This window comes from Heloderma suspectum, chromosome 1, assembly GCF_057233095.1.
Source record: "Heloderma suspectum isolate Gila_16-S chromosome 1, 16-S_ref, whole genome shotgun sequence".
Lineage (NCBI taxonomy): Eukaryota > Metazoa > Chordata > Lepidosauria > Squamata > Helodermatidae > Heloderma > Heloderma suspectum.
Genome location: NC_139458.1, coordinates 122119713 through 122145837, shown reverse-complemented (window position 1 = coordinate 122145837; position 26125 = coordinate 122119713). Strand labels below are relative to the sequence as shown.

General features: G+C 41.5%; 1 protein-coding gene across 1 annotated transcript in view; it reads right to left on the bottom strand.

Moving 5' to 3' along the window:
* Positions 1-26125, bottom strand: part of PTPRJ (protein tyrosine phosphatase receptor type J) — a 146907-nt gene that overhangs the window by 26687 nt on the left and 94095 nt on the right. Inside the window, exons 5-16 of the mRNA XM_084855422.1 lie at positions 25405-25668; positions 18747-19013; positions 16966-17232; positions 15185-15451; positions 13408-13674; positions 11689-11955; positions 8680-8937; positions 7145-7408; positions 6049-6312; positions 4186-4317; positions 1590-1797; positions 1321-1445 (exon numbers count right to left, since the gene is read on the bottom strand). Of these exons, the coding sequence (XP_084711548.1) occupies positions 1321-1445; positions 1590-1797; positions 4186-4317; positions 6049-6312; positions 7145-7408; positions 8680-8937; positions 11689-11955; positions 13408-13674; positions 15185-15451; positions 16966-17232; positions 18747-19013; positions 25405-25668 (2850 nt within the window). The remainder of the gene's footprint in view (positions 1-1320; positions 1446-1589; positions 1798-4185; positions 4318-6048; positions 6313-7144; positions 7409-8679; positions 8938-11688; positions 11956-13407; positions 13675-15184; positions 15452-16965; positions 17233-18746; positions 19014-25404; positions 25669-26125) is intronic.

The following is a 26125-nucleotide window of genomic DNA, read 5'->3' as shown; positions in this document are numbered from 1 at the left end:
TCTTTGCAACGGGAATTTATTTTATTGTTTTGATTTTATTGTTTTTATTGCTATTTTTATCTCAATTTTGTATATCTCCTTGAGCATCCAGTGGGCAGAGAGATGATATAATAAATAACAACAACAACATCAACAAGGAGAAGAGGAAGAAGGGTCCTGTAGGATTCTATCTTGTCCCTCATACTTTTTAACATCTGCATGGAACTACCGAGTGAGATCGTCCAGAGATTTAGGAAAAGGTATCCTCAATATACAGATGGCATCCAACTCTCTGACTGGGTTTGCACAACACGCTAACCCATCATGGGTGACTGCCCACCCGTGACTGCCCACCCATAGCACATTGTGCGAACTCGGACTGTTCTTATCAGGGTGGCATGTTTTTCCCAAACAACCCACACTGATACCCACTGATCTGTGGTAGAGGTTGTTTTAACCCACAGTGAGGTGGTGTGTCGTGCGAACCCAGACAGGCCAACCCATTGTGGGTAAAGGGCATCGGGAAGCAAAAAGCCTGGCAAGTACAGCAGAAACCCTGCCGCTCTTTCCAAGCAGGTCTGCGATCATGGCCAAGCCACTGCCCATGCCCTTTTCCCCTTGCCAGTGACAGGCCTTCCAATGGTGCCCAAAAGGCACCTTGGAGGGGCTGTCACCCACCCCCTTTGCCCCCGCCAATCCCACCTTCCTGGGTTTGGATATGATCTTGATTGTGGTCAAAGCCCTTTAAAAAAAATTCCCAGCCCCATTTTTGCACAAAAATGGGGTAGGAAAAAGTTTTCCACACTTCCCCATGCCTGGGGAACGGGCACAAATCTCCTCCCTTAAAAAAAAGGTCTCTTGGTTTTCTGCTGATGCGGACATGCGCAATAGTAGGAAACCGAAGGACATGGACTTGCCCCCTCTTGCACCCCTGTATGTCAAACCTGGCAAACGTACAGGGGTGCAGATGAAGATAGCCTGTATTGAGTGCCCAGCATGCCTTTTTCGGGGTGCTAGGAATGCCATTCCCCTTCCCTGTAAAGATTCATTAAGCCACTTTAATTTTACAGCTGTCAAAACCCAAGCAGTGAGAGTGATCTTTAGGGTTAAACGGGCATGCATGTCTACTTTTATGGGAAGAACTGGGGAGGCCAGGGATGGGGTGCAATTGGGGGACCCCCTAGGGAGCTAATGCACCCATAAAAACATGGGAAACCCACAGAGAAGTGAGTAATTTTAAACCTTTTTTTTCCCACCCTCACCCTGTGGTCAACGGGTACTTTGATCAGACTGTCAAAAGGGAACAGAACTGGGTTAACAACAACGACTTTATAACTGTACCTGGATTCTGAGGCAAGGTAACCGTCCCTGAAAGAGGTGAAATTGAGACGTAGCTCCTTTCTACATTGATGAGTTCAACAGGCTCATTCAGATAGGCAATTTCAGTAAAACCAGCAACACATGCCCTTAATAAAAGGTGGAAGAGAAAGAAAATGTCTGTTAAGTTGCATTGAAGTCAGAATTTGATGAGAAACGCTTATCACTAAATTATCATGTTTTTGTCAAATGCAAAATTCTGAAAAATACCCTGAGAAACATAAGGAAAATACCTGTATGAACCAAGGGGCTTTAGCTTCCCATTCAAATAACCATGTGTTTTCGATCCATCCCCTACTTCAATATCATACTGCTGACTGTTGGAGGAGGAAGATGAACGCTTTTGCTCTTCTTTGACATATGCAACGTAAGCGTCTGTTTTCTTATTAAGGAAATCGTCATATGTATAAATCAAGGACTCCTTAGTGATGTTACTTATATCTATAAAATACAAGAATACATAATAATACAATTTTAAAGCAAAAGCTGAATCACAGCACATTTAGTGGTAAAATATTCAGCAGTGACTTCTTAAACAATATGCAATATGCTGTCCAAATTCAAAATACTTAGCAAAATATATACTATTTTTAATTACTCCCCTATTTTAGCTGCCTTGTAAAATTTGCTGTTAGTTATAATATGCATCACTTCCATATACCCAAGACTTAATAACGATTTATTTTGTTATTTAAATTTTCTGAACAAGAAAAGCTATAGTGCAAGCAAATTTCTAAAAGATGATTTTGCTCATCAGATGTTATATGCATCCAAAATATTCCCCAATGTGCACTAAACCCAACAGTGTTTTTCTTCAGTATTATAGCTGCTTAAAAAACTAAAGAGTTCCTCAGTAGAGGGTATCTGATATTGTGCATTTTGCCCTTTAGTTGTCAAAGTCCTTGTTAAGTTTATTTTTCTGGACAGCAAGATAGCACTGGAACAGGATCTGGAAAAGTAAACATGACTTGGCATACAGCCTAGGACAAGGTCAAGATCTTTCTAAAAAAAGAAGGGAAAGTATGCAATACTCAGGCTCCTTGAGTGATTTTGGGGGCTCTTTGGGAAATTAATATAAATGGCCCTTTCTTGGGCCTGATTTTGGGGTTCCTACCAGTTTTCTCTTATTTTACCTCAAATTTTGCAGAGGGAAAGCTAGTAGCAGTTTCTGCTTATTGGATTACACCTCGGGTGCTTCTAGATTGAAGGTTCCTAGCACTAGCAATCAGAAGGGATTGTACAGCTGTTCAGTCTTTTTCTCCTTAACCAATTTTCTGTGTTAAGGAAAAAGACAGAAGCAGCAGTAAGAAAACACAAGAGGGTCACAAGTAGAAGACATCATTGTCTGGACCCCCCTGTAAATTTCTGTGAACGAAGCATGGCAATGGCATCATAAAAGCCTCAAAAAACTCTGTCTTCTTACTGAATAGTGCAGCCAGGAAGAGAAAATGTTCAGGCACATGGCTGGTCCCCTAGAGAGGTAGACTTCAGAAATTGACAGCAATTTCCTCTGCCTTCTCAAGTGCTCCAGAGTAGCTCATAGGAACCTTGCAATACCAACATGAATTAGACACAATTGACTAACAAAGGATTACATTAAATATATCGCTGTTGATTCTTACAACAAAGCTCTGTATTCACATGTCCCCAATTAGACATGAAGACGAACCCATGCACCTGAAGGCTTCATAAACTAAAAGAAGGTAGCAAAAGGACTGCTTAATATTGCCACAGCTAAGTGATGTTTTGTGTGAACACTGTTTAGGTAATGGAAGGAACCAGTCCCAACTTCATACAAGCAGTGTGCTTTATTGAGATGGTTTCTTACAAAACAGTTTCAGGGCCTTCTGCTGTCTCCTTGCCTCTCTAACCCTCTGTTTTGTCCTCCTCACTTCCTGTTGCTCCTTCAAACTCCAGCTCCCTGCTACTGCTGGTTTTACTCCTAAAATCCATACATATTTATACAGATGAAGAAACAGATCCAATTAGAATTGGGTCTGGACTCTGGAGGTTCAGTGGCGGTAGGAAGCTGATACAAGGAAACTGGTGTCTGGGAATCCCGCCCCACTTTTAGGATTCCACTCCATCACTATTTCATGACCCACAACTCCAGTTTTGTAAGGCTAAACTTTCTTCATGTGAAGGGCCTTTCCCAGATTAAACCGAAACACACACACACTCAATAAATTATGTTTTAAAAATGAACAGAAAACACACACAGATGTGCTTTGTGCCCTTGCTATGACACTCCTTAACCAGAAGCACAATATTCTGCCCCCACACAATGGATGGTAGAAGGAGCATTATTGCATATTCCCACAACAGAAACACTGTTTTGGCAAGGGACATCTGGGATCCATCCAACATTTATTTACACTGGAAAGGCCCTACGTTTAATTGTGGAGGAGTTGTCAAACTGTCAAAAAAAGAAAATAGTGCACACACGCAAATTCCTATACAAGATAGATACAATAGCTTTGATCAATACACTAGCCTTATGCTCACAAGCCATCCATAGCAACACAAACGTGAAATAAGGTTTAATACAAAGCCAAATCATTTCTATATTTTGGTTTCACGGAGGAAATAATACGATTTTTTTTTAGGTATAAAAATGATGCCGTTCTCCTAACTGTTGTCAAAAGCAACCAGGAATGACCTTTGCACACTGCATATACTGAACTTACTTGCCAGCTCAGAACTCGACTTTCATTCTCTACTTTTCTTTTAAAGGGAAAGTATATAAGTATCAGCTTGATATAAAGATAGGATTTTTTTTTTTAATAAATGACAAAATGGTCATACTAGGTATGAAATAGTTTTACCTACCTTGCAAAGTTGTGATTATTATTGCATATGCTGTCACGGGTCCATGCCCTGAATTAAAGCTACTGAATTGAACTTTCAAAGAGTTATGGCTGGTTTTCACAACAGAAGGGGCATTAGATGGACGTGGGGGATCTAGAAAACAAAGTAGTAGTAATGAATTTAACAGGATACGGAAGGAACAGGGAAAAAGCACTCTTTAAAATGTACCCAGACCTCTTTTTGGAGTATTACAAAGGAACACAATTGCCTATTTGCTCTTCCATTGCCTGAGCAGGCAAAGAACAGACTAGTTCATAATAGTCTTCATCAGCCATGTTGAGACTTGCTGAAATATCTTCTCTGTGTTGGCATTTGTACTCTGTGATACTTACCAAGTATTGCAGGTCACCATCCGGAATCATCCACATCATTTCAAGTGTCTGCATGCCACTACCAGCACTTATAAGCAGACTGGGAGCCACACGGCAATTGTCACTACACACTGCAGATGCAGTGTGAAGAAGCAACCATATTGATGCAGCCTACAGTGATCTATTTTTTTAACTGCATTTCCGTACCACCCAATAGCTGAAGTTACATATGGGGCAAACAGCAACAGAGGCAATAGTGTGCAGACACAGGATCATCAGCTCACCTTAGCCCTCTCCAGACATTTGGAAAATCTAAACATGGAGGGGAGATGAAGATGCATGCTCAGTCCCCACCCCTGACCTCCTCGAGTTGGCAAGAAGGTCTGATGCAAAACTGTAATCGTGTTCAGGTGAATATGGACACAGCGCTCGGAACTGCATGCCATCAGGGTTCCCAATTTCAAAACACCATAATTACCTTCAGCCAAATGCAGTTAGTTTTGCTTCAGACTTACCCTGTCAATATTGGGAGGACTGGAATGGATGGGTGGGGCCAGAGCACATGTCCACGCCACCCCTCCACTCTTAGATTTTCCAAATGCCTGAATAGGACAAGGTTAGCTGCTGTATTTGCAAATTGTGCTGATCCTGTATTTGCAAATAAGGACTATTATGTTCTGAAAGCTTTACGACCCCATATTTCAAGTCAAACTGCAAAGGCATGTAGAGAGGCTTTCTTGGTGGCTGCCCCACCACTGTGCAACATCCTTCCCACTGACATCCACTAATGTCCAGGCTTAATGCTTGCTGGTGGACGTGTAAGTAATATGCCTTTGTATGCTAGTTGCTGGGGAAGATGAGCGGGAGGGTGCTGTTGCCCTCATGTCCTGCCTTTGAACTTCCCATGGGCCTCTGGTTGGCCACTGTGCGCCACAGGATGCTGGACTAGATAAGCCTTTAGTCTGATCCACCAGGGCTCTTTATGTTCTTATATTAAGATTTTCCTATTTGGACTGGCATCTACCTGCATGGGGACATTTTAATTTATATGTAATACATAGATTCTAATAAGATATTCTGTTTTTATTGTGTGTGTTTTCTCAAACTTGTGTTACTCACCACAGACTTGGGAAAGGGTGAGAACTCAAAAAAAATAGTAATTGCCACACCAGACACTGGTGGGCCAACTGGTGAGACATGGTAAAACAGAGAATCTCCAGTAGTGAGATTCCTTTAGTAAGAAGTTGCAACAACAACTTTTCTAAGTGAAAAAAGTGGTTCTCAGGGATTTTTTTTACTAAAGGTTTTATTGTCCAGAAGAACCACATTCCTACTTCTGTTTCTGTTGGCATATAATGAGGTTATCATGTGGTCACATATTTATAATGTAATATGAATATTTATATATAATGCCAATAGATATGCAATTCAAAAATCTATGTCCATTATCCACTTCACAATCATCTATCTCCTCATCCCATAACCAACCCAGAAAAGGAGGCTTTATGCTTACCAGTGATACTTGTAAGACATGTTGTTTTCTGAGGGATGCTCACTTTCCCACATGAGCAGGTTATAATTTCAACAGTATAGCTGGTAAAGTAACTCAAATCTGTTACTGTGGTGTTGTATTCTTTTTTAACTGTTTTGTTCCAAACATTATTTAAAACTCTAATTCTGAAGCCTTCATATGTTCCATTCGGAGAAGTCCAATTTAGAAACAATTCTGGCCGCTTAAGCACTGGCTTGCATTCCAATTCATTCACTGATGCTGGATCTATTTAAAAAAAAGGAAAGAAGTGGACTAATCACATTCGCTATTTACTAAAACACACAGTATCTGAGTAAGAATGCAGCAGCATGGGGCAAAGTGGAACACCCTGGGTAGAATCCAAGTAAAGTCCTACTTAGAGTAGATGCACTGAAATGAATAGGACTTAAGTTAGTCATAACTAACTTAAGTCCCATTCATTCAATGGGCCTACTCTACTCTAAGTAGATTAGAGTACTAGGTAGTAGTACTCTACTCTAAGTAGGATTTTAGTTGGATTCTACCCCGTTTCCTCCTACTATGCACTTTTCCTACTTCATTTTCATACAATATGCTTAGAATTCATTCACCCCATCAATCCTGGTGAAATATTAGGAGAAAAAACACACAACTGTACAAGGAGAAAAACCAACTTGAACTCAGATAAAATCTGATTGCCATCTGATGGATGAATCAGTTTAGGTTACAATCATATATCCACTTACCTTGTGACTAAGAATGGCTGCTCTTAATTGGTTTTACAAGTGGGCAACTTTTGTGGGGAACAATTTATCCTATAGTTCTCGGTGAACGTTGCCACATTATGATGAAAAGAATCTTGATTTAGGTATGTGCATTGTATACATAACCAGGACACACAGAAGCAAATCAAATCAAATGTAAAATATGAAATAAAATACCTTTCCCAGAAGAGACACATTGGAATCTCTTCTATTTTCCTGTATGTTTCATCCCCTAGGCTACTACCACATGCATCACCTTATTTGATTAAGCAGTCATGCTTGTATGAAGGCTTTATTGTTGTGTGGCTGTGCACACTGCCATTTAGCAGACTTACTTGTACAGTGGTTTGCGCTGTTTGGACTTCCTTCGGTCTTGTTATTTCTTGCTACTGAATATATGCTGAATATATAATTAGTACCAGGGTTTAGCTCTGAAATTTCAGCATTGGTAGTTTGAGATGTCTTATTTTTATTAACTCCCCCACTGATGTGTATCCTGTAGGAGTACCCAGGAGAAGCTACATCAAGGTTTTCCCATGATAAGTTGACCACTGTTGTACTGATATCTGTAACACTGATGTTGGAGACCGAGCTAGGAACTGTCAAGAAAAAAAGCACGTTTAATATAAATATATATGCATAATGCTGAACATTAGTTCAAGTGGTAACATCACCCCAAGTATCTAGATGTTTTTTACATTTTGACCATCATAATTACCAAGCATATGCTATGAATAATTTAACTGCTTGATAAAGTTATATACCATAGTTATAGGGCAATTCATGTCACCTTAACTCTCATTTTGTACTTGCAGCAATTGCCATTCACTTAAACAATGCACTGTGCAAGCCAGTACTACACAAATCTCAGATACAACCACTCAACCACTGAGTGCGCGATAACATGTTGTGAGAACCCAGCTTAGAGCTTTAAAAAAGCTTAAGATACTATTGAGCAGAGTCATGTTTAATCTCAAGCCATATATATTGCAGGTCACAATAGCAGTGGGGCCAACAGTGAAAGGATTGGAAGGGGCTGGAATAGTAAGGATCCCAGAATACATGCAATTCATCATAATTTGGAACAAAGATTGCTGAACCTTGCCTAAATTCCCTGGAGGAAAGGCAGGATATAAAAAGTACAACAAACAAAATAATATATGCAATAATGAATGCAATGCATGATTTTGCTGGAACTTTTAAGTATCATGTACATAAAAATAATCCTGGGTTTTGATTGTTCACCATACTCCAACATGAATAAGAAGTGGCATCCAGGACAGTGCTATGCAAATCAGGATGTATTCAACTCTCAATGGCTAAAAGGTAAATGGCATCCAACAAGGAAAACAGTTAAAAGACGACAAAACCTGCTGCCCTGCCAAGGAACAAGGATTAATCACAGGCAGGAAACAAATTTAGCCTCACCCCACCAACCATGCCCCTTTACTTTCTCATCTAAGAGAATGGCAACCATTCACTCTTACAGAAAGTAGTAGCGTGTTGCACTTGGGACTGTTGTGGGGCCTGGAACATCCCTCCAGCCACCAACACTGGAGTGGCCAGGAGACAGGGACCCCACGCAAGTGCCATGTGTCTTTGGGCCTCACCCATATCCCAGCAAAACGATGGGTCCTTTCATCACTCATTCTTCAGTGGTACCTTAGATACTTATCAAATATAACTCAAATATGCTCTCAAAGAGATACAGACTACTACTTTCAAGCATGCAAAATACCTTCCCAATAAAGTATCACTTGCATTACTCATTCACAAATGCACATACAGAGATGCTTTTGCACAGAGTGTACATTTGTAGCACAAAAGCACATGGTGATTAGAAATCACCCATGGATCTTAATATACGTACTCGTATAAACACTTTGGTCCTTTGGGTCTCCTGCAGTTTTACCATCAGCTGCTACTGGATATATTCTGAATCTGTACAATGTTCCCGGTTCTAAGTTGCTAATAGTGGCAGTGGTATTGCTGCTCGTGACAGTGCCATTTCCTTCCGTTTGTATTTGGTAAGTGTAGTGAGAAGCATCTGGATCAGTACTGGCCCACTTCAGTGTTACTGCTGTAGTACTGACGGTTTCAACGAAGATGTAAGAAACTGGACTGGGCTCTGTTTAAGGAAGAGAAAAATCTGTATCATTGAAAGAAAATATCTAATTTACAGACAGTGTTATCAGAAATCTATTAACAGAGATAAAGGATGTTGCAGTTTGGTTTACAAAAATATTCATGATTGAAATAAAAATTCTTGGAAGGTATCCAAATTCCTCTGAAGATACACTTTTAATTGTAACATGTTCTGATGAAGAAACAGTATACTGAACCATAAAATATGGAGTAAATTATATTTTCTACATGGAATTACATTAATAATTGAAGGCTCCCTTGAATAGATATTTGCAGAGTTTGGATCTACTGTACAGAGTATACCAGGTTGTAAATTGCCAGTTGTGACACCAGTGCCACAACTGGCAAGTTACAATCTGGAACATCCTATTAATTAACAATGTAACCCTATGCATGAGAAGGTCACAAGATCGAAGGAGATCCAGCACCACAAATATCTGCACGGGTGTCATTCGAGGTTTAACTCCTGGGAGGTACATCTGCTGGTCCTCGATAAGTATCCTGCAAAGGCACCTGAAGCCAGAGGATTGTTGTAGGATAGTCCAACAGTGTGCTGGGGAGGAGTCATTGGTATGGGACATGATCTTGTGGGTACCAATAACATTGGGAAATGCAGTAGAGAGCTCCAATAAGTCATATGTTGGCTACTAGGTTGAAGTTCTATCCAGAGTTTCCAAGTAGCATTTTCAGAAATGGCCAGCTTACCTAAACAATTGTCTCCTCCCATATATACTCAAGCCTTAAGACCTTCTTTGGGGCCCTTTTACAGGTGCCCCTGCCAAATGAGGTGAGGCATGTGGCTACTAGAGAAAGGGTTTTTTTCAGTGGTGGAGCCCCCATTATGGAATGCCTTTTCTAGAGAGGCTCACATAGTTTTTGTTTTTTGGGGCACCTCTGATTTTTTTGGCACCAGGTGAAGACCTTTTAATTTTCCTAAGACCTTTAACTTCTCATTTTTAACTTTAAATCCTTATAAAATTTAAGGATAAATTTTAGAAGAAAAATAATAGAATGTGCAATTATGGCAAACTGGCATTTGTTATATTACAGTGGTGAGAAAAAGTTTGTGAACCCTAATGATAATTATGGAAATTCCATAGTTTTATCATGATAGCCTTCGTGAATTAAAACCAGTCCATTTCTAAATATCCAATAGGGTTTATATTAACCAATTACGTGTCTTGTGAAATAAAATGATGTATAAATTAGGCAAACAATGAGTTCTTAAGAGTCAGAGTATGTGCAAAAGTAAGTATACCCCTGGTTGCATCAGTTCAATTAAAGGGAATCAGGTGTTTAAGTAATTAGATAGATCTTCAGGGATGAGTTTGGGATACCCCACCCTATAAATGGATCAGAAACTTTGTGAGTTTGGTCTTCTCTTTGGATGTCTCTAAGGACCTCAGAAAAGCAGTTATTGCTGCTCATCGGTCTATAAAGGGTTACAAAACCACCAATCCACTGTTAGAGAGAGTGTCTACAAGTGGAGAAGGTTCAAGACCACAGTCACTCTATCCAGGAGCTGTCGTCCTACCAAAATCTCTCCAAGAACAAACTGGTGCATCATCCAGGAAATTAAAAAGAACCCCAGTGTAACATCCAAGGATCTGCAGGTCACTTTCACCTTGGCTAATGTGAAAGTTTATGACTCAACTATCAGAAAAAGACTGAAAAAGAATGGTGTTCATGGGAGGATAGCCAGGAGAAAACCACTGCTCTCTAAAAGAACGTTGCTGCCCATCTGAAGTTCACTAAAGAACCCATAGATGATCCCCAAGACTTCTGGAACAATGTTCTCTGGACAGACGAGTCAAAGGTAGAACTTTTTGGCCTCAATGAGAAACATTATGTTTGGCAAAACACAAACAATGAGTTCAAACAGAAGAACCTCATCCCAACCGTCAAGCATGGAGGTGGGAATGTGATGGTTTGGGCCTGCTTTGTTGCCTCAGGACCTGGACGGCTTGCCATCTTTGACACAAACATGAATTTTGCACTGTATCAGAAGACTCTAGAGGAGAATGTCAGGCCATCTGTCCATGAGCTGAACCGAAAGTGGGTCATGCAACATGACAATGACCTAAACATTCAAGCAGACCTACAAAAGAATGGCTGTGGAACAAAAAAAAAATCCATGTTTTAGAATGGCCTAGTCAAAGTCCAGACCAAAACCCCATCGAAATGTTGTAGTGGGACCTGAAGTGAGCCCTCAAATGTCACTGAGTTGAAGAAGTTATGTAAGGAGGAATGGGCCAAAATTCCTCAAAACCAATGCGAGAGACTGACCAACAGTTACAGGAAGCACTTACTTGTAGTCATTGCTGCTCAAGGGGTTGCCACCAGCTACTAAATCTAAAGGTTCACATACTTTTGCACACATAGATGTTGAATGCTGAATCAGTTGTGCATTAATACATGTTGAAAAAGCATCATGTCTGTGTGTCATTTGTTTAATCAGGTTATCTATCGTTCTTTATCTAGGATTTTGGGGTTAGATTAAGATCTAATAACATTTTAGGTTGGAAATATGTGACAATCCTAAGGGGTTTACAAACTTTCTTGCCACTATAAAATTACATGCAGATTATTTTAATTAGGTGCAGCAAAATATGCAAAAGAGATATACTCTTCCAGCACATAATGTGCTATACTTTTTCTGCTTGATTACATATTGTAGCTTTGTGGAACACATAGCAGTTGGACTTCCTCACATCTCGTAATTTAATTTACTTACTTGTATAAGCAGTTGCACTGTTTGGGTCTCCTTCAGTTTTACCACCATCTACTTGTGGATATATGATGAATGTGCATGAGCTGCCAGGTTGCAAGCCCCTAATTACCACACGGGTGGTGTTAGAAGATTCATTCCTGGGACCACCAGTTCCTTCTATTTGTATTCGGTAAGAGTAAGGAGAAGCATCTGGATCATCATTTCTCCAAGTTAAAGTCACTGTTGTGTTACTGATATCTTCAATGATGATGTCAGAAACTGGACTGGGCTCTTTTTAATAAAAAGAGGAAAAAGGTTACACCTTGGACAACAAATGAAAATGTATTATCCTGTTAAATGGTAAAGGCCTATTTAGGCATTCAAATAAAATGTGTGAGAATAAAGTGTAGAGACGGTATGAGGCTGTGGGTGCCAGTCCTACCATATCCCTGCTGAGTCAAATCCAACCTCAGTTTCCCACATTCAGAGGGAATGTCTGAAGCAGGATTCTTTGGACATCATACCAAACATGCTTAGAATCCTTCCTGTAAATGGGAGGAGTATTCGCATTTTCAATTGAATGCACAAAGAATCTCCTTTTGGACCTTCCAACTCATTGTTCCTCCCAAAATTTATTCCTACACATATATTTAGAATGCCTGAATATGGCTATGGGGTTATGGCAATTTTATTTGCTAAGATTCTGTTGGTGTTATCAAGATAAATGTGACTTCTGAGTCAACATATTTGCTTATTGTGCACAGACTGTGTGGCTATCAGGTGTTATCAGGTGCCTGGACGAAATACTTTATTCTGCCTATGCCTGAATGAAATATTTTATTCTGCTCATCCCTGAACAAAATTTTTCATTCTACCCACAGAATGGTATATTTCCTTTAGGCACCTGAGAAATTCTTTTCCCTTGTGTTTTGTGATATTTGGAACATAGCACATATGGGAATGACTATCCTTAGTGCATATAACTATGCAGTGAGTGAGCAAGGTGCAACCACCAATGCAAACTGCCCTGAAACTGGCTCTCTCAAAAAAGACAAGCACACCACACTACTGTGTTGATTTCCTCTGGGTACTAATGACAGGGAAGCCACAGAAGTTAATTGGAGAAACAGTGGCAATAAAGGAGAAAGAGTGGCTTGAATATAGGAATATGGAGATATGCCTAATATGAAGAAGATTGAAATACTGAAATGACCAATTCTCTAATATTTGTCTTATTCTTACAACTGCTTTGAATACAGACTTAAATTAAGTTCCAGGTTAGCTGCATAGGAACCTGCCTTATTGACACTGACTGGCAGCAGAGCTCCACGGTTTCAGGCAGGGGTTTTTCCAACCCCGCCCGGAGATGGCGGGGATTGAACCTGGGACCTTCTGCATGCAAAGCAGGTGCTTCAACCACTGAGTCATGGCCTCTCCCTCAAGTAAAACCGTTCTGGATACAACTCCCAGTGCAAAATGTTACAATACAACCCCAGGACTCAAGAGACGTGCTTCTGTTCATGGCTCCATTCAGCCTGGACCATGCCTGAAGCACTGTTGGGAATTCATAGAAAGGAGACAGCAGTTCCAGAAGTGGGAAAAGTTGCATCAATTGTTCAGAGGCTCACTTGCCTACTTTAATTGTCAACTTCTGCTTGGATACATATTGCGAATGTACAGAATGTACCTTTATCATACAGAAATACAGTGAATGCAAATCAGCATGTATCTAAACTTGCTCACTTGTGTAAGCAGTTGCACTGTTTGGGTCTCCTTCAATTTTACCACCATCTGCTTGTGGATATATGCTGAATGTGTACAGGGTGCCAGGTTGCAAGCCCCTCATTACCACACGGGTGGTGTTAGAAGATTCATTCCTGGGACCACCAGTTCCTTCTATTTGTATTCGGTAGGAGTAAGTAGAAGCATCTGGATCATCATTTCTCCAAGTTAAAGTCACTGTAGTGTTACTGATATCTTCAGTGATGATGTCAGAAACTGGACTGGGCCCTGTTTAATAAACAGAAGAAAAAGATTACACCTTGGACAATAAATGAAAGTGTATTATCCTGTTAAATGGTAATGAAAAAGGCCTATTTAGGCATTCAAATAACACGTGTGGGAATGAAGTGCAGAGACGGTATGAGGCCGTGGGTGCCAGTCCTCCCACATCCCTGCTGAGTCAACTCCACCCTGAGTTTCCCGCATTCAGAGGGAATGTCTGAAGCAGGATTCTTTGGACATCATACCAAACATGCTTAGAGTCCTTCCTGTAAATGGGAGGAGTATTCACATTTTCAGTTCACTTATTGTGCACAGACTGTGTGGCATCTCTTGACCTTCTGCTTTACTTGTCAAAGGACAAACAACATACTATAGAAAGGATTGAAAAATAATTCAACCTATTGGAGGAGTACCCTGATATGTTCTTAATACCTGGAATCAATTTTTTATCAACTGCCTTAAGCTTCCTTTACACGTGTGGTAACAAAGAAGATTTTGCTTTGTCAGATATTCACTCCTATTCGTAACATAGAAAAAAAAAACAAGAGGGGAAGGCACATATATATGACAAAACAGAAGAGAAAATAAGTTATCAGGTGCCTGAATGAAATATTTTATTCTGCTCATCCCTGAACAAAATTTTTCATTCTAACCACAGAATGGTATATTTCCTTCAGGCACCTGATAAATTCTTTTCCCTTCTGTTTTGTGACATTTGGAACATAGCACATATGGGAATGACTATCCTTAGTGCATATAACTATGCAGTGAGTGAGCAAGGTGCAACCACCGATGCAAACTGCCCTGAAACTGGCTCTCTCAAAAAAGACAAGCACACCACACTACTGTGTTGATTTCCTCTGGGTACTAATGACAGGGAAGCCACAGAAGTTAATTGGAGAAACAGTGGCAATAAAGGAGAAAGAGTGGCTTGAATATAGGAATATGGAGATATGCCTAATATGAAGAAGATTGAAATACTGAAATGACCAATTCTCTAATATTTGTCTTATTCTTACAACTGCTTTGAATACAGACTTAAATTAAGTTCCAGGTTAGAAGCATAGGAACCTGCCTTATTGACACTGACTGGCAGCAGAGCTCCACGGTTTCAGGCAGGGGTTTTTCCAACCCCGCCCAGAGATGGTGGGGATTGAACCTGGGACCTTCTGCATGCAAAGCAGGTGCTTCAACCACTGAGTCATGGCCTCTCCCTCAAGTAAAACCGTTCTGGATACAACTCCCAGTGCAAAATGTTACAATACAACCACAGGACTCAGGAGACGTGCTTCTGTTCATGGCTCCATTCAGCCTGGACCATGCCTGAAGCACTGTTGGGAATTCATAGAAAGGAGACAGCAGTTCCAGAAGTGGGAAAAGTTGCATCAATTGTTCAGAGGCTCACTTGCCTACTTTGTCAACTTCTGCTTGGATACATATTGCGAATGTACAGAATGTACCTTTATCATACAGAAATACAGTGAATGCAAATCAGCATGTATCTAAACTTGCTCACTTGTGTAAGCAGTTGCACTGTTTGGGTCTCCTTCAATTTTACCACCATCTGCTTGTGGATATATGCTGAATGTGTACGGGGTGCCAGGTTGCAAGCCCCTCATTACCACACGGGTGGTGTTAGAAGATTCATTCCTGGGACCACCAGTTCCTTCTATTTGTATTCGGTAGGAGTAAGTAGAAGCATCTGGATCATCATTTCTCCAAGTTAAAGTCATTGTTGTGTTACTGATATCTTCAGTGATGATGTCAGAAACTGGACTGGGCCCTGTTTAATAAACAGAAGAAAAAGATTACACCTTGGACAATAAATGAAAGTGTATTATCCTCTTAAATGGTAATGAAAAAGACCTATTTAGGCATTTAAATAACTTGTGTGGGAATGAAGTTTAGAGACAGTATGAGGCCATGGGTGCCAGTCCTCCCACATCCCTGCTGAGTCAACTCCACCCTGAGTTTCCCGCATTCAGAGGGAATGTCTGAAGCAGGATTCTTTGGACATCATACCAAACATGCTTAGAGTCCTTCCTGTAAATGGGAGGAGTATTCACATTTTCAGTTCACTTATTGTGCACAGACTGTGTGGCATCTCTTGACCTTCTGCTTTACTTGTCAAAGGACAAGCAACTTACTATAGAAAGGATTAAAAAGTAATTCAACCTATTGGAGGAGTACCCTGATATGTTCTTAATACCTGTAATCAATTTTTTATCAACTGCCTTAAGCTTCCTTTACACGTGTGGTAACAAAGAAGATTTTGCTTCGTCAGATATTCATTCCTATTTGTAACATAGAAAAAAAAAACAAGAGGGGAAGGCACATATATATGACAAAACAGAAGAGAAAATAAGTTATCAGGTGCCAGAATGAAATATTTTATTCTGCTCATCCCTGAACAAAATTTTTCATTCTACTCACAGAATAGTATATTTCATTCAGGCACCTGATAAATTCTTTTCTCTTCTGTTTTGTGACATTTGGAACATAGCACATATGGGAATGACTACCCTTAGTGCATATAACTATGCAGTGAGTGAGCAAGGTGCAACCACCAATGCAAACTGCCCTGAAACTGGCTCTCTCAAAAAAGACAAGCACACCACACTACTGTGTTGATTTCCTCTGGGTACTAATGACAGGGAAGCCACAGAAGTTAATTGGAGAAACAGTGGCAATAAAGGAGAAAGAGTGGCTTGAATATAGGAATATGGAGATATGCCTAATATGAAGAAGATTGAAATACTGAAATGACCAATTCTCTAATATTTGTCTTATTCTTACAACTGCTTTGAATACAGACTTAAATTAAGTTCCAGGTTAGAAGCATAGGAACCTGCCTTATTGACACTGACTGGCAGCAGAGCTCCACGGTTTCAGGCAGGGGTTTTTCCAACCCCGCCCGGAGATGGCGGGGATTGAACCTGGGACCTTCTGCATGCAAAGCAGGTGCTTCAACCACTGAATCATGGCCTCTCCCTCAAGTAAAATCGTTCTGGATACAACTCCCTGTGCAACATGTTACAATACAACCCCAGGACTCAAGAGACGTGCTTCTGTTCATGGTTCCATTCAGCCTGGACCATGCCTGAAGCACTGTTGGGAATTCATAGAAAGGAGACAGCAGTTCCAGAAGTGGGAAAAGTTGCATCAATTGTTCAGAGGCTCACTTGCCTACTTTAATTGTCAACTTCTGCTTGGATACATATTGCGAATGTACAGAATGTACCTTTATCATACAGAAATACAGTGAATGCAAATCAGCATGTATCTAAACTTGCTCACTTGTGTAAGCAGTTGCACTGTTTGGGTCTCCTTCAATTTTACCACCATCTGCTTGTGGATATATGCTGAATGTGTACGGGGTGCCAGGTTGCAAGCCCCTCATTACCACACGGGTGGTGTTAGAAGATTCATTCCTGGGACCACCAGTTCCTTCTATTTGTATTCGGTAGGAGTAAGTAGAAGCATCTGGATCATCATTTCTCCAAGTTAAAGTCATTGTTGTGTTACTGATATCTTCAGTGATGATGTCAGAAACTGGACTGGGCCCTGTTTAATAAACAGAAGAAAAAGATTACACCTTGGACAATAAATGAAAGTGTATTATCCTCTTAAATGGTAATGAAAAAGACCTATTTAGGCATTTAAATAACTTGTGTGGGAATGAAGTTTAGAGACAGTATGAGGCCATGGGTGCCAGTCCTCCCACATCCCTGCTGAGTCAACTCCACCCTGAGTTTCCCGCATTCAGAGGGAATGTCTGAAGCAGGATTCTTTGGACATCATACCAAACATGCTTAGAGTCCTTCCTGTAAATGGGAGGAGTATTCACATTTTCAGTTCACTTATTGTGCACAGACTGTGTGGCATCTCTTGACCTTCTGCTTTACTTGTCAAAGGACAAGCAACTTACTATAGAAAGGATTAAAAAGTAATTCAACCTATTGGAGGAGTACCCTGATATGTTCTTAATACCTGTAATCAATTTTTTATCAACTGCCTTAAGCTTCCTTTACACGTGTGGTAACAAAGAAGATTTTGCTTCGTCAGATATTCATTCCTATTTGTAACATAGAAAAAAAAAACAAGAGGGGAAGGCACATATATATGACAAAACAGAAGAGAAAATAAGTTATCAGGTGCCTGAATGAAATATTTTATTCTGCTCATCCCTGAACAAAATTTTTCATTCTACCCACAGAATAGTATATTTCATTCAGGCACCTGAGACATTATTTTCTCTTCTGTTTTGTGACATTTGGAACATAGCACATATGGGAATGACTATCCTTAGTGCATATAACTATGCAGTGAGTGAGCAAGGTGCAACCACCAATGCAAACTGCCCTGAAACTGGCTCTCTCAAAAAAGACAAGCACACCACACTACTGTGTTGATTTCCTCTGGGTACTAATGACAGGGAAGCCACAGAAGTTAATTGGAGAAACAGTGGCAATAAAGGAGAAAGAGTGGCTTGAATATAGGAATATGGAGATATGCCTAATATGAAGAAGATTGAAATACTGAAATGACCAATTCTCTAATATTTGTCTTATTCTTACAACTGCTTTGAATACAGACTTAAATTAAGTTCCAGGTTAGAAGCATAGGAACCTGCCTTATTGACACTGACTGGCAGCAGAGCTCCACGGTTTCAGGCAGGGGTTTTTCCAACCCCGCCCGGAGATGGTGGGGATTGAACCTGGGACCTTCTGCATGCAAAGCAGGTGCTTCAACCACTGAGTCATGGCCTCTCCCTGAAGTAAAATCGTTCTGGATACAACTCCCTGTGCAACATGTTACAATACAACCCCAGGACTCAAGAGACGTGCTTCTGTTCATGGCTCCATTCAGCCTGGACCATGCCTGAAGCACTGTTGGGAATTCATAGAAAGGAGACAGCAGTTCCAGAAGTGGGAAAAGTTGCATCAATTGTTCAGAGGCTCACTTGCCTACTTTAATTGTCAACTTCTGCTTGGATACATATTGCGAATGTACAGAATGTACCTTTATCATACAGAAATACAGTGAATGCAAATCAGCATGTATCTAAACTTGCTCACTTGTGTAAGCAGTTGCACTGTTTGGGTCTTCTTCAATTTTAACACCATCTGCTTGTGGATATATGCTGAATGTGTACGGGGTGCCAGGTTGCAAGCCCCTAATTACCACACGGGTGGTGTTAGAAGATTCATTCCTGGGACCACCAGTTCCTTCTATTTGTATTCGGTAGGAGTAAGTAGAAGCATCTGGATCATCATTTCTCCAAGTTAAAGTCACTGTAGTGTTACTGATATCTTCAGTGATGATGTCAGAAACTGGATTTGGCTCTGTTTAAGAGAGACAAAAAGGATTGTATCCCTATCAATGAAAGACACTTATCACAGTATTAAAGTAGTTCTTCCTGAAGTCTCTTGAAACAGGTACAAGGATACTGCAATTTTGTTAGCTTAGCTTTTTGCTGGAATAGAAACATTTTCATAACAAAAATAAAACTTCAGATGAAGGTGGGTTTGGTTTTCCGGATCTTGCTTCATATCTTCGGGCTTATTTGCTAACATGTATTAAATTTTGGTCTTTTCCTCTCAGATTAGGTTTTCCACCTTGATCAGTTTTGGGAATCTTCCTGTTTGGATCCTCTCTCTAAATGGGCAGCATTAGGTTCTCAGCATATGAAAATGGATAGGGTTCCTGCTACAGTTCCGGCTATTAGACATGTGGAGTACTATGTCTCGTCAACTCCATTTCGCTCTGTTTTCTCCTGCTAAACTGACTCTATGGGGAAATCGAGATTTAAAAATAGGCAAGAAAGTGTTTTTGTGGCAGACTCAGATGGATAAGATGATTTTTACCTTGGATCAATTAGCGGGTGCTGATGAGTTTTTCTTTTTCAGCTTCGCATGCCAAATATGACTGGCCCACTACGGCTGAGTAGCAATACTTGCAGTTGCAACATTTGTTAGAATCTAGGGCCAGCCCTACTGCTTTTACAGCTTCAGAGTCTTCTTTGCTATTGGAAACACTTATTGAGGCTGATCAGCTATATTGACCCACGATCCATGTTTATAAATACTTATTGTTGATAAATAAATAGGATACGCAGGGTCTTAAGCAGGAATGGAATAGGGAATTAGATTGTTCCCCTTTTGCCCAACCAGTGCATCATTGCTTTAACATCTGTATCTGAAGCATCAATGGATCTCAGGTCACAATTTATTCAGCAAAAGTGTCTACTGGACACTGCAAAGTCTCTTTAACAAGGGCTTGTCTAGGCTGGCTAATTGTTAGAGTTGTAATACAGCTACTGCTTCTTCTAACCATATGTTTTGGCAATGTCCAACAGTTGCCTCTTCTTGGGAGCTTATTATACAGATATACTTTGTATCACAACTCTCTTTAATATTTACTGATGTACATGTTCTTTTAAATTATCTACCTGCTTCCTGGAAGTGAATGCATGGTCAGCACTCTGCACCTTTTGACGACTAAGGGCGCAATCCTATGGCCGCTAGACAGTGGCTAGACAGCCATAGGATTGTTCGGTTTTCGGGAACCAACCTTGGAGCCAGTGCTCCACGGTTGGTTCTCAGAAAACGCCCTCCCCACCCCACCCCTGCCACCTCATAGACAGTGTGGATTGTCCCTGGGCTCCAAGCTTGGAAGAGCAGTGTGGAGCAGGGCAAAAGGGAGTCTCCCAGGGGTGGGGACTGTGGAAGTGCCGGTACAATGCTTCCTATGTGTCGTCCAGCCTCTCCCCCTGCCCCCACTCTGAAGTCCCGTGACTAGACAGCCAAAATTGGCCATCTAGCCGCTAATGCAGGGTGGCCAGAGCACAGAGGAGAAGATCCCCTCCACGCTCCACCTGCCATGCGTTGGATAAGCAGTTGCCTCCAAGTCTGAAGGTGGCTGCCTATCCCCATAGGATTGCTCCCTAAAAGACTGACATTACAACACTGGAAGGATAAATCCTCACCTCCTGTAATACAATGGATTGAAGACACAGAGGGACTGAAATTTGGTGAAGTAACATTTTATTAATAAAATTATTTCTGAGTTGCCTTTCAAGGCAACGTACAATACAGAACTTTAAAATAATTTAGCAACTTTAAACTTTAATGAGATTTTTGAATTCACTTACAGTGCAGGTACTGTAATATGGTATATACTAGAGGAAGAGACCTCCTGGCTTTACATGCCAAATAGGGAACTGTACTACAGAATGAATTACATTATTATTGTTATTATTTACATTTCTACACTGCCCCATAGCCAAAACTCTCTGGGTGGTTTACGAAGATTAAAAACCATCAAAGTGTACAAAGTTTAAAAACCATTTACATAAAAACACACAGACAATACACACAGAGACAACATATATCTAAAAACAACTCTAAGCAATCAACCATCATATGTTGCCAAATGTCTGAGAAAATAGGAAGGTCAATCTGGTACCGAAAAGATAACAACATTGGTGTGCCTCATCAGGGAAATAATTCCAAAACTGGGGAGGCTACCACCAAGAAGACCCTCTCCCTTTTTGCCGCCCTCTGAGGCTCCCTCAGAAGAGGCACCTGGAGGAGGACCTTAGATGCCAAGCATAGTGTATGGGTAGGTTCATGCTGGGAGAGGCGCTCTGTTAGGTATTGTGGTCCCAAGCTGTGTAAGACTTTATAGGTTAAAATCAGTACCTTGAATTGTGCTTGGAAACATACAGGCAACCAGTGCAAGTGGCCACAGTCAGTCTTGTGTATTCGGACCTCCTAGTCCCTGTTATCAATTTGGCCGCCGCGTTTGGCATGAGCTGCAGCTTCTGAATCATCTTCAAAGGCAGCCCCACATAAAATGCATTGCAGCAATCTAACTTGGAGGTTACCAGAGCATAGACTACTGAAGCCAGGTTATCCCTGTCCAGATAGGGACATAGCTGGGCCACCAACCAAAGTTGGTCAGAGGCACTCCAGGCACTCACTCTACCTGAGCCTCAAGTGACAGACGGCTCCAGAAGAACCCCCAAGCTATGAACGTGCTCCTTCAGGGGGAGTGCAACCCTGTCCAGAACAGGTTGAGCACCCTCCAGAAGAACCACCCACCAACAGCATCTCAGTCTTGTCTGGACTGAATTTCAGTTTATTAGCCCTCATCCAGTTCATTGTCACAGACAGGCACCGATCTAGCACATCCACAGCCTGATGAAGATGAAAAGGAGAAGTAGAGCTGCATGTAATCAGCAATTAAGTACAAATAATGAAACGTACTCAGGGTACAATCCTATGCATGTTCAGATAGAAAAAGTCCTACAACTCCAAGCATTCCCTAGCCTGCCATGCTAGCACCTTGTACTGTCTAAACATGCATAGGATTGCACCCTTAGGAACATAGGGAGCGGCCTTATACCGAGTCAGACCGTTGGTCCATCTAGCTCAGTATTGTTGACAGTGACTGGCAGCAGCTCTTGAGGGTTTCAGGCAGTTGTTTTTCCAGCCCTACCTGGAGATGCTGGGGACTGAACCTGGGATCTTCTGTGTGCAAAGCATGTGCTCTACCGCTGAGCTATGATGGCACTTATGGGGATGTGCACTCTTTTTAGTTGATTAGAAGAATCTTGCAGTGATACGAGAACCCCTATCTCTAAGATTGTTGGACCACCACCTCTCCCAATCTTCCAGGCTTTAAAACCAGAATAAGTGAGTTTGAACTGTGGGGTTAGTAAGTCCATGGTCTGTGACAAAAGTTTCTCAAAGCGGATTAAACCTCTGGAAGTATTCCGTTTGTGCTGCATGAGCTGGCTTCGTCTAGGCTGTATTGAGTCCCTGAGACATTCAGCCATGTGTCTGTACTTCTCTCCTCCCCTTGATATGCTCTTGTTATGGAATGTGAGGGGAAAGGGAGTGCATGTACTACCCGTTTCACATGCATTTACATATTGGAGTGTAAAACTTGCCAAATAGCAAAATTTCTCTGTTTTGCCCTTAAAAATTCCGCTTGGTAGCAGCTAATTGGAAGCATAGAGCTCCATTCCGGGAATAGGGTTTTTTTTTCTATTGCAAATAGATGCTGAAACATTGGGATCTTTAAATTTTTTCTGCCACAACCTGTAACGATGTTGGGTACTGGTTGATTTGTGGGAAATCTCTGGGCTTTTGTTGGCAAAATTTATCCACCAAAACACTTGGAATTTTAACCTGTCCACATTGGAGCTCTCTGTCACTGGAGCCTGTGACATCATCCAAATAGTGTCAAAGACAATTAAATCTTCATAATTATCCAGAATTGCAGATATTTTGCCATTGTCTAGTGGTCAAATCTATTTGATAGTTTTGGGGTGCTTCCAGATGAGGCTTTTATTGTAAATCACCCTGTATCATTGATGGACTTTCACAGGGGGCCCAGATGTCATCATCTTCTGTTTGTAAGCTGCCCATGTTTTACCACTTCTTCCATCTTTATTCTTTCCATAATAAATCCATTAATGAGAAAAGACAGTATGGGCGGGTCCACACTTCACGCTAAGCCACCCTGTGAATAAGCCACGGTGGGTTGGCTGTTTGCAGAACAACCCACAGTATGCCTGACAATCAGGCTTGTGGTGGCTTGCTCTCTCCCTCCTTCCCCCTCAGTCCTCCAGCTGGCTCTGGCACATATCCCAGGCACCTTTGTGGCAGAACCCATCTTGTCTCCTCGTCCCAGATCCCTTCCCACTCTGATCGCTACCCCTTTTTGTTCACTACTTTTTTATGCGAACACAGTCAATAACTTTACAATGTTATTGTACAGTCATCTTGGACTCTATGAGATTCTCTACTTTTTTGGATGTGGGCAGAAGTATAGGTTTTGCCCAGGATTGTTTAATTACATGTAGAAGTGTAGGGAGTATTGGAAATGTGACTGGGTGTGCCAAATCAGGTTGCACTCTTTCCAATACCAGATCTTTGATCACCTACGATGGCAGCCAGTTTGGAGGTAAATGCTTGGATAGAGGAGGTGTATGAGGAATTTGAGCAGTAGTCATCGTAGGCCCAAAAGGTTCATTAGTCAGCATCTGAGTAGGTGGAGGCAGTGAAGGCTGAGTTATACAGCCAGAGGAGACTGCGTAGTTGGCACCATGTCTAGGAGTTTTTTCAGGATGACTTCCTGGAAGAAATTAGCTGGAACAGGAGGCCAAAGCAAAAATGGCAGGCTAGTCAGGTCTGGAAGCTGGTATTCAGGAGTCCTTGATACTGTGTGAGAGAGTGGTGCAAAGTTAGGAGTCACTCTAGGTCATCCCAAATGAGGGGAATGAGAGTGATGACAGACAGCATAGTGCCATGAATAGTTGGCAATGTCATATTGATAACGATGGTACCTTGGTGAGCGGTCATTATCATCATAAAGAGGTGAGCTATAGTAGCGTCATCATCTATGGCTCTCTCTTAGCATATCGTATCCGTGGCAGAGAAAGACTCCAGAGGATACCAAAGAAGTTGGTGAGGCCTGTCGATATCAAGGGGCCTGCACTTTTGTGGGGATGGATTCCAGGGCTCATTGTAAGGCTCCAGAGAAAAACAATGCTGGGAAACACATTCCAATACCAAGCCCAGACATTGGATGTCATCTGGGGAGCTGCAATCATTCAGAGGTTGTAATTTTTCAAATATCGGTGTCAGAGGCTGCATGGGTATCTGAGGTGGCAATGCTGTGGATGGTGGTTGGACAGGTGTCGGGATGGGGTCATGTTTGGTATTGGATTTGCCAACAAGCCATCCTTTTCTTTTTCAGTCCTGGAGCCCGAGGATCAGTAGGTCATTTATTATGGGATTTGGTCTGTTTGACCTGCTTGGTATTAACCACTGGTGCTGAAGCTGGAGCTGTTGGTCCAGGGAGACTGCCAAAGGAGTCAATACTGGTCAAACTGAGGTTCCTGATATCAAGGATGGTTGTCTTGAAGAGCTCTCTGTGATATTGCACGTCGGGAGCAGTTGCGAGGGAGCCAGAGGAGGCTCTTGAAAATAGAAGCCAAGGTGGTATGCAGAGGCCAGTTAAGGGTGGCCGAGGTCGCTACCTTGAGGGCTTGCTGCCAGAGCAGGGCATGGAGGTGTGCTGTTTGGCTTCTCCTGGCCTGCTTAGTAAAGACTCTGCAATGGGTGCTGGAATGCACATCCTGTGCTTCGCCTAGGCAAAGGAGGCAGTCAGAATGCCTCTTGGTGAGTGGAATTTTCCCACCTCACTGGGTGCAATACTTGAAGAAGGCCTTAGAGGCCATATGCCCAAGGGGAGGCGGGGAGATAGGGGGAAGAAACTCAGAGAGAATAGGACAGAAAGAGAAAAAGGAGGAAAGAAAAGAAAGGCTCTGTTCAGTGTCCCAGAAAGGAAAAATAATTGATCGTTGTTGTTTTTAGGAATAGCTGAAAGGCGAGAGAATGTTCCAAATGCTGCCAGTCACTGTGGAAGATGAAAAGGAACTGAGAAGCAAGTGGGAGCCATGCAGAGGGGGTGGGTGGGGCTCCCCACAAAAGCTCTGTTTAACTTTAGAATGTTCCGAATGACTGTTCTGCACAGGCACATACCTCATATGTGTGAGTCACAGAGACCATGAAGAAGAAGTATCACTTGCATTAATCATTCAAGGATGCACATTTATAGATGCTTTTGTACTTCAATCTGCTTGAGTACATAGTATGGATGCACAGAGTGTACATTTGTACTAGGTGATTAGAAATCAACCACGTATCTTAATATACTTACTCGTATAACCAATTTTCTCTTTTGGGTCTCCTGTAGTTTTACCATCAGCTGCTACTGGATATATTGTGAATTTGTACAATGTTCCAGGTTCTAAGTTGTTAATTACTGTACTGGTGCCAGCACTGTTTTTCCTGACAGCACCATGTTCTTCTATTTGTATTTGGTAAATGTAGTTAGAAGCGTCTGGATCAGTATTGTTCCACTTTAATCTTACTGCTGTAGTATTAATGGTTTCAACGAGGATATAAGAAACTGGATTGGGCTCTGTTTAAGAAAGAGAAAAACGATAACATCTGTGTTACTGGAACAAAATATCTCATTTTTAGATAATGCTACCAGAAATCTATTAACAGAGAGAAAGGATGTTGCAGTCTGGTTTTTAAGAGTGCATTCTAGTGCACAAAGTGACAAGCTTTTGCAGCTTCGGAGAGGCAGCTGGTATGGTTCCCTCCACGGCAGCTGCGAGCAGGAGGGGTTGGGGAGCAGGAATTCCTGGCTCTGAGGTCGCTCGGAGCCAGGAATCCAAAATATGCCATGGCCCCGCCAGATGCTGTCGAGGGGCCATAGGATTGCTCCCTCCCATTATTTACCTACTATATTTTAATATTCTCCACTGCCAGATTATTTATTTATTTATTTATTAAGCTAATATCCCACCTTTCCACTAAAAATGGTGCTCAAGGCAGCTAATGTTGTTGAGTTGCTTTGTGGAGTAGTGAAT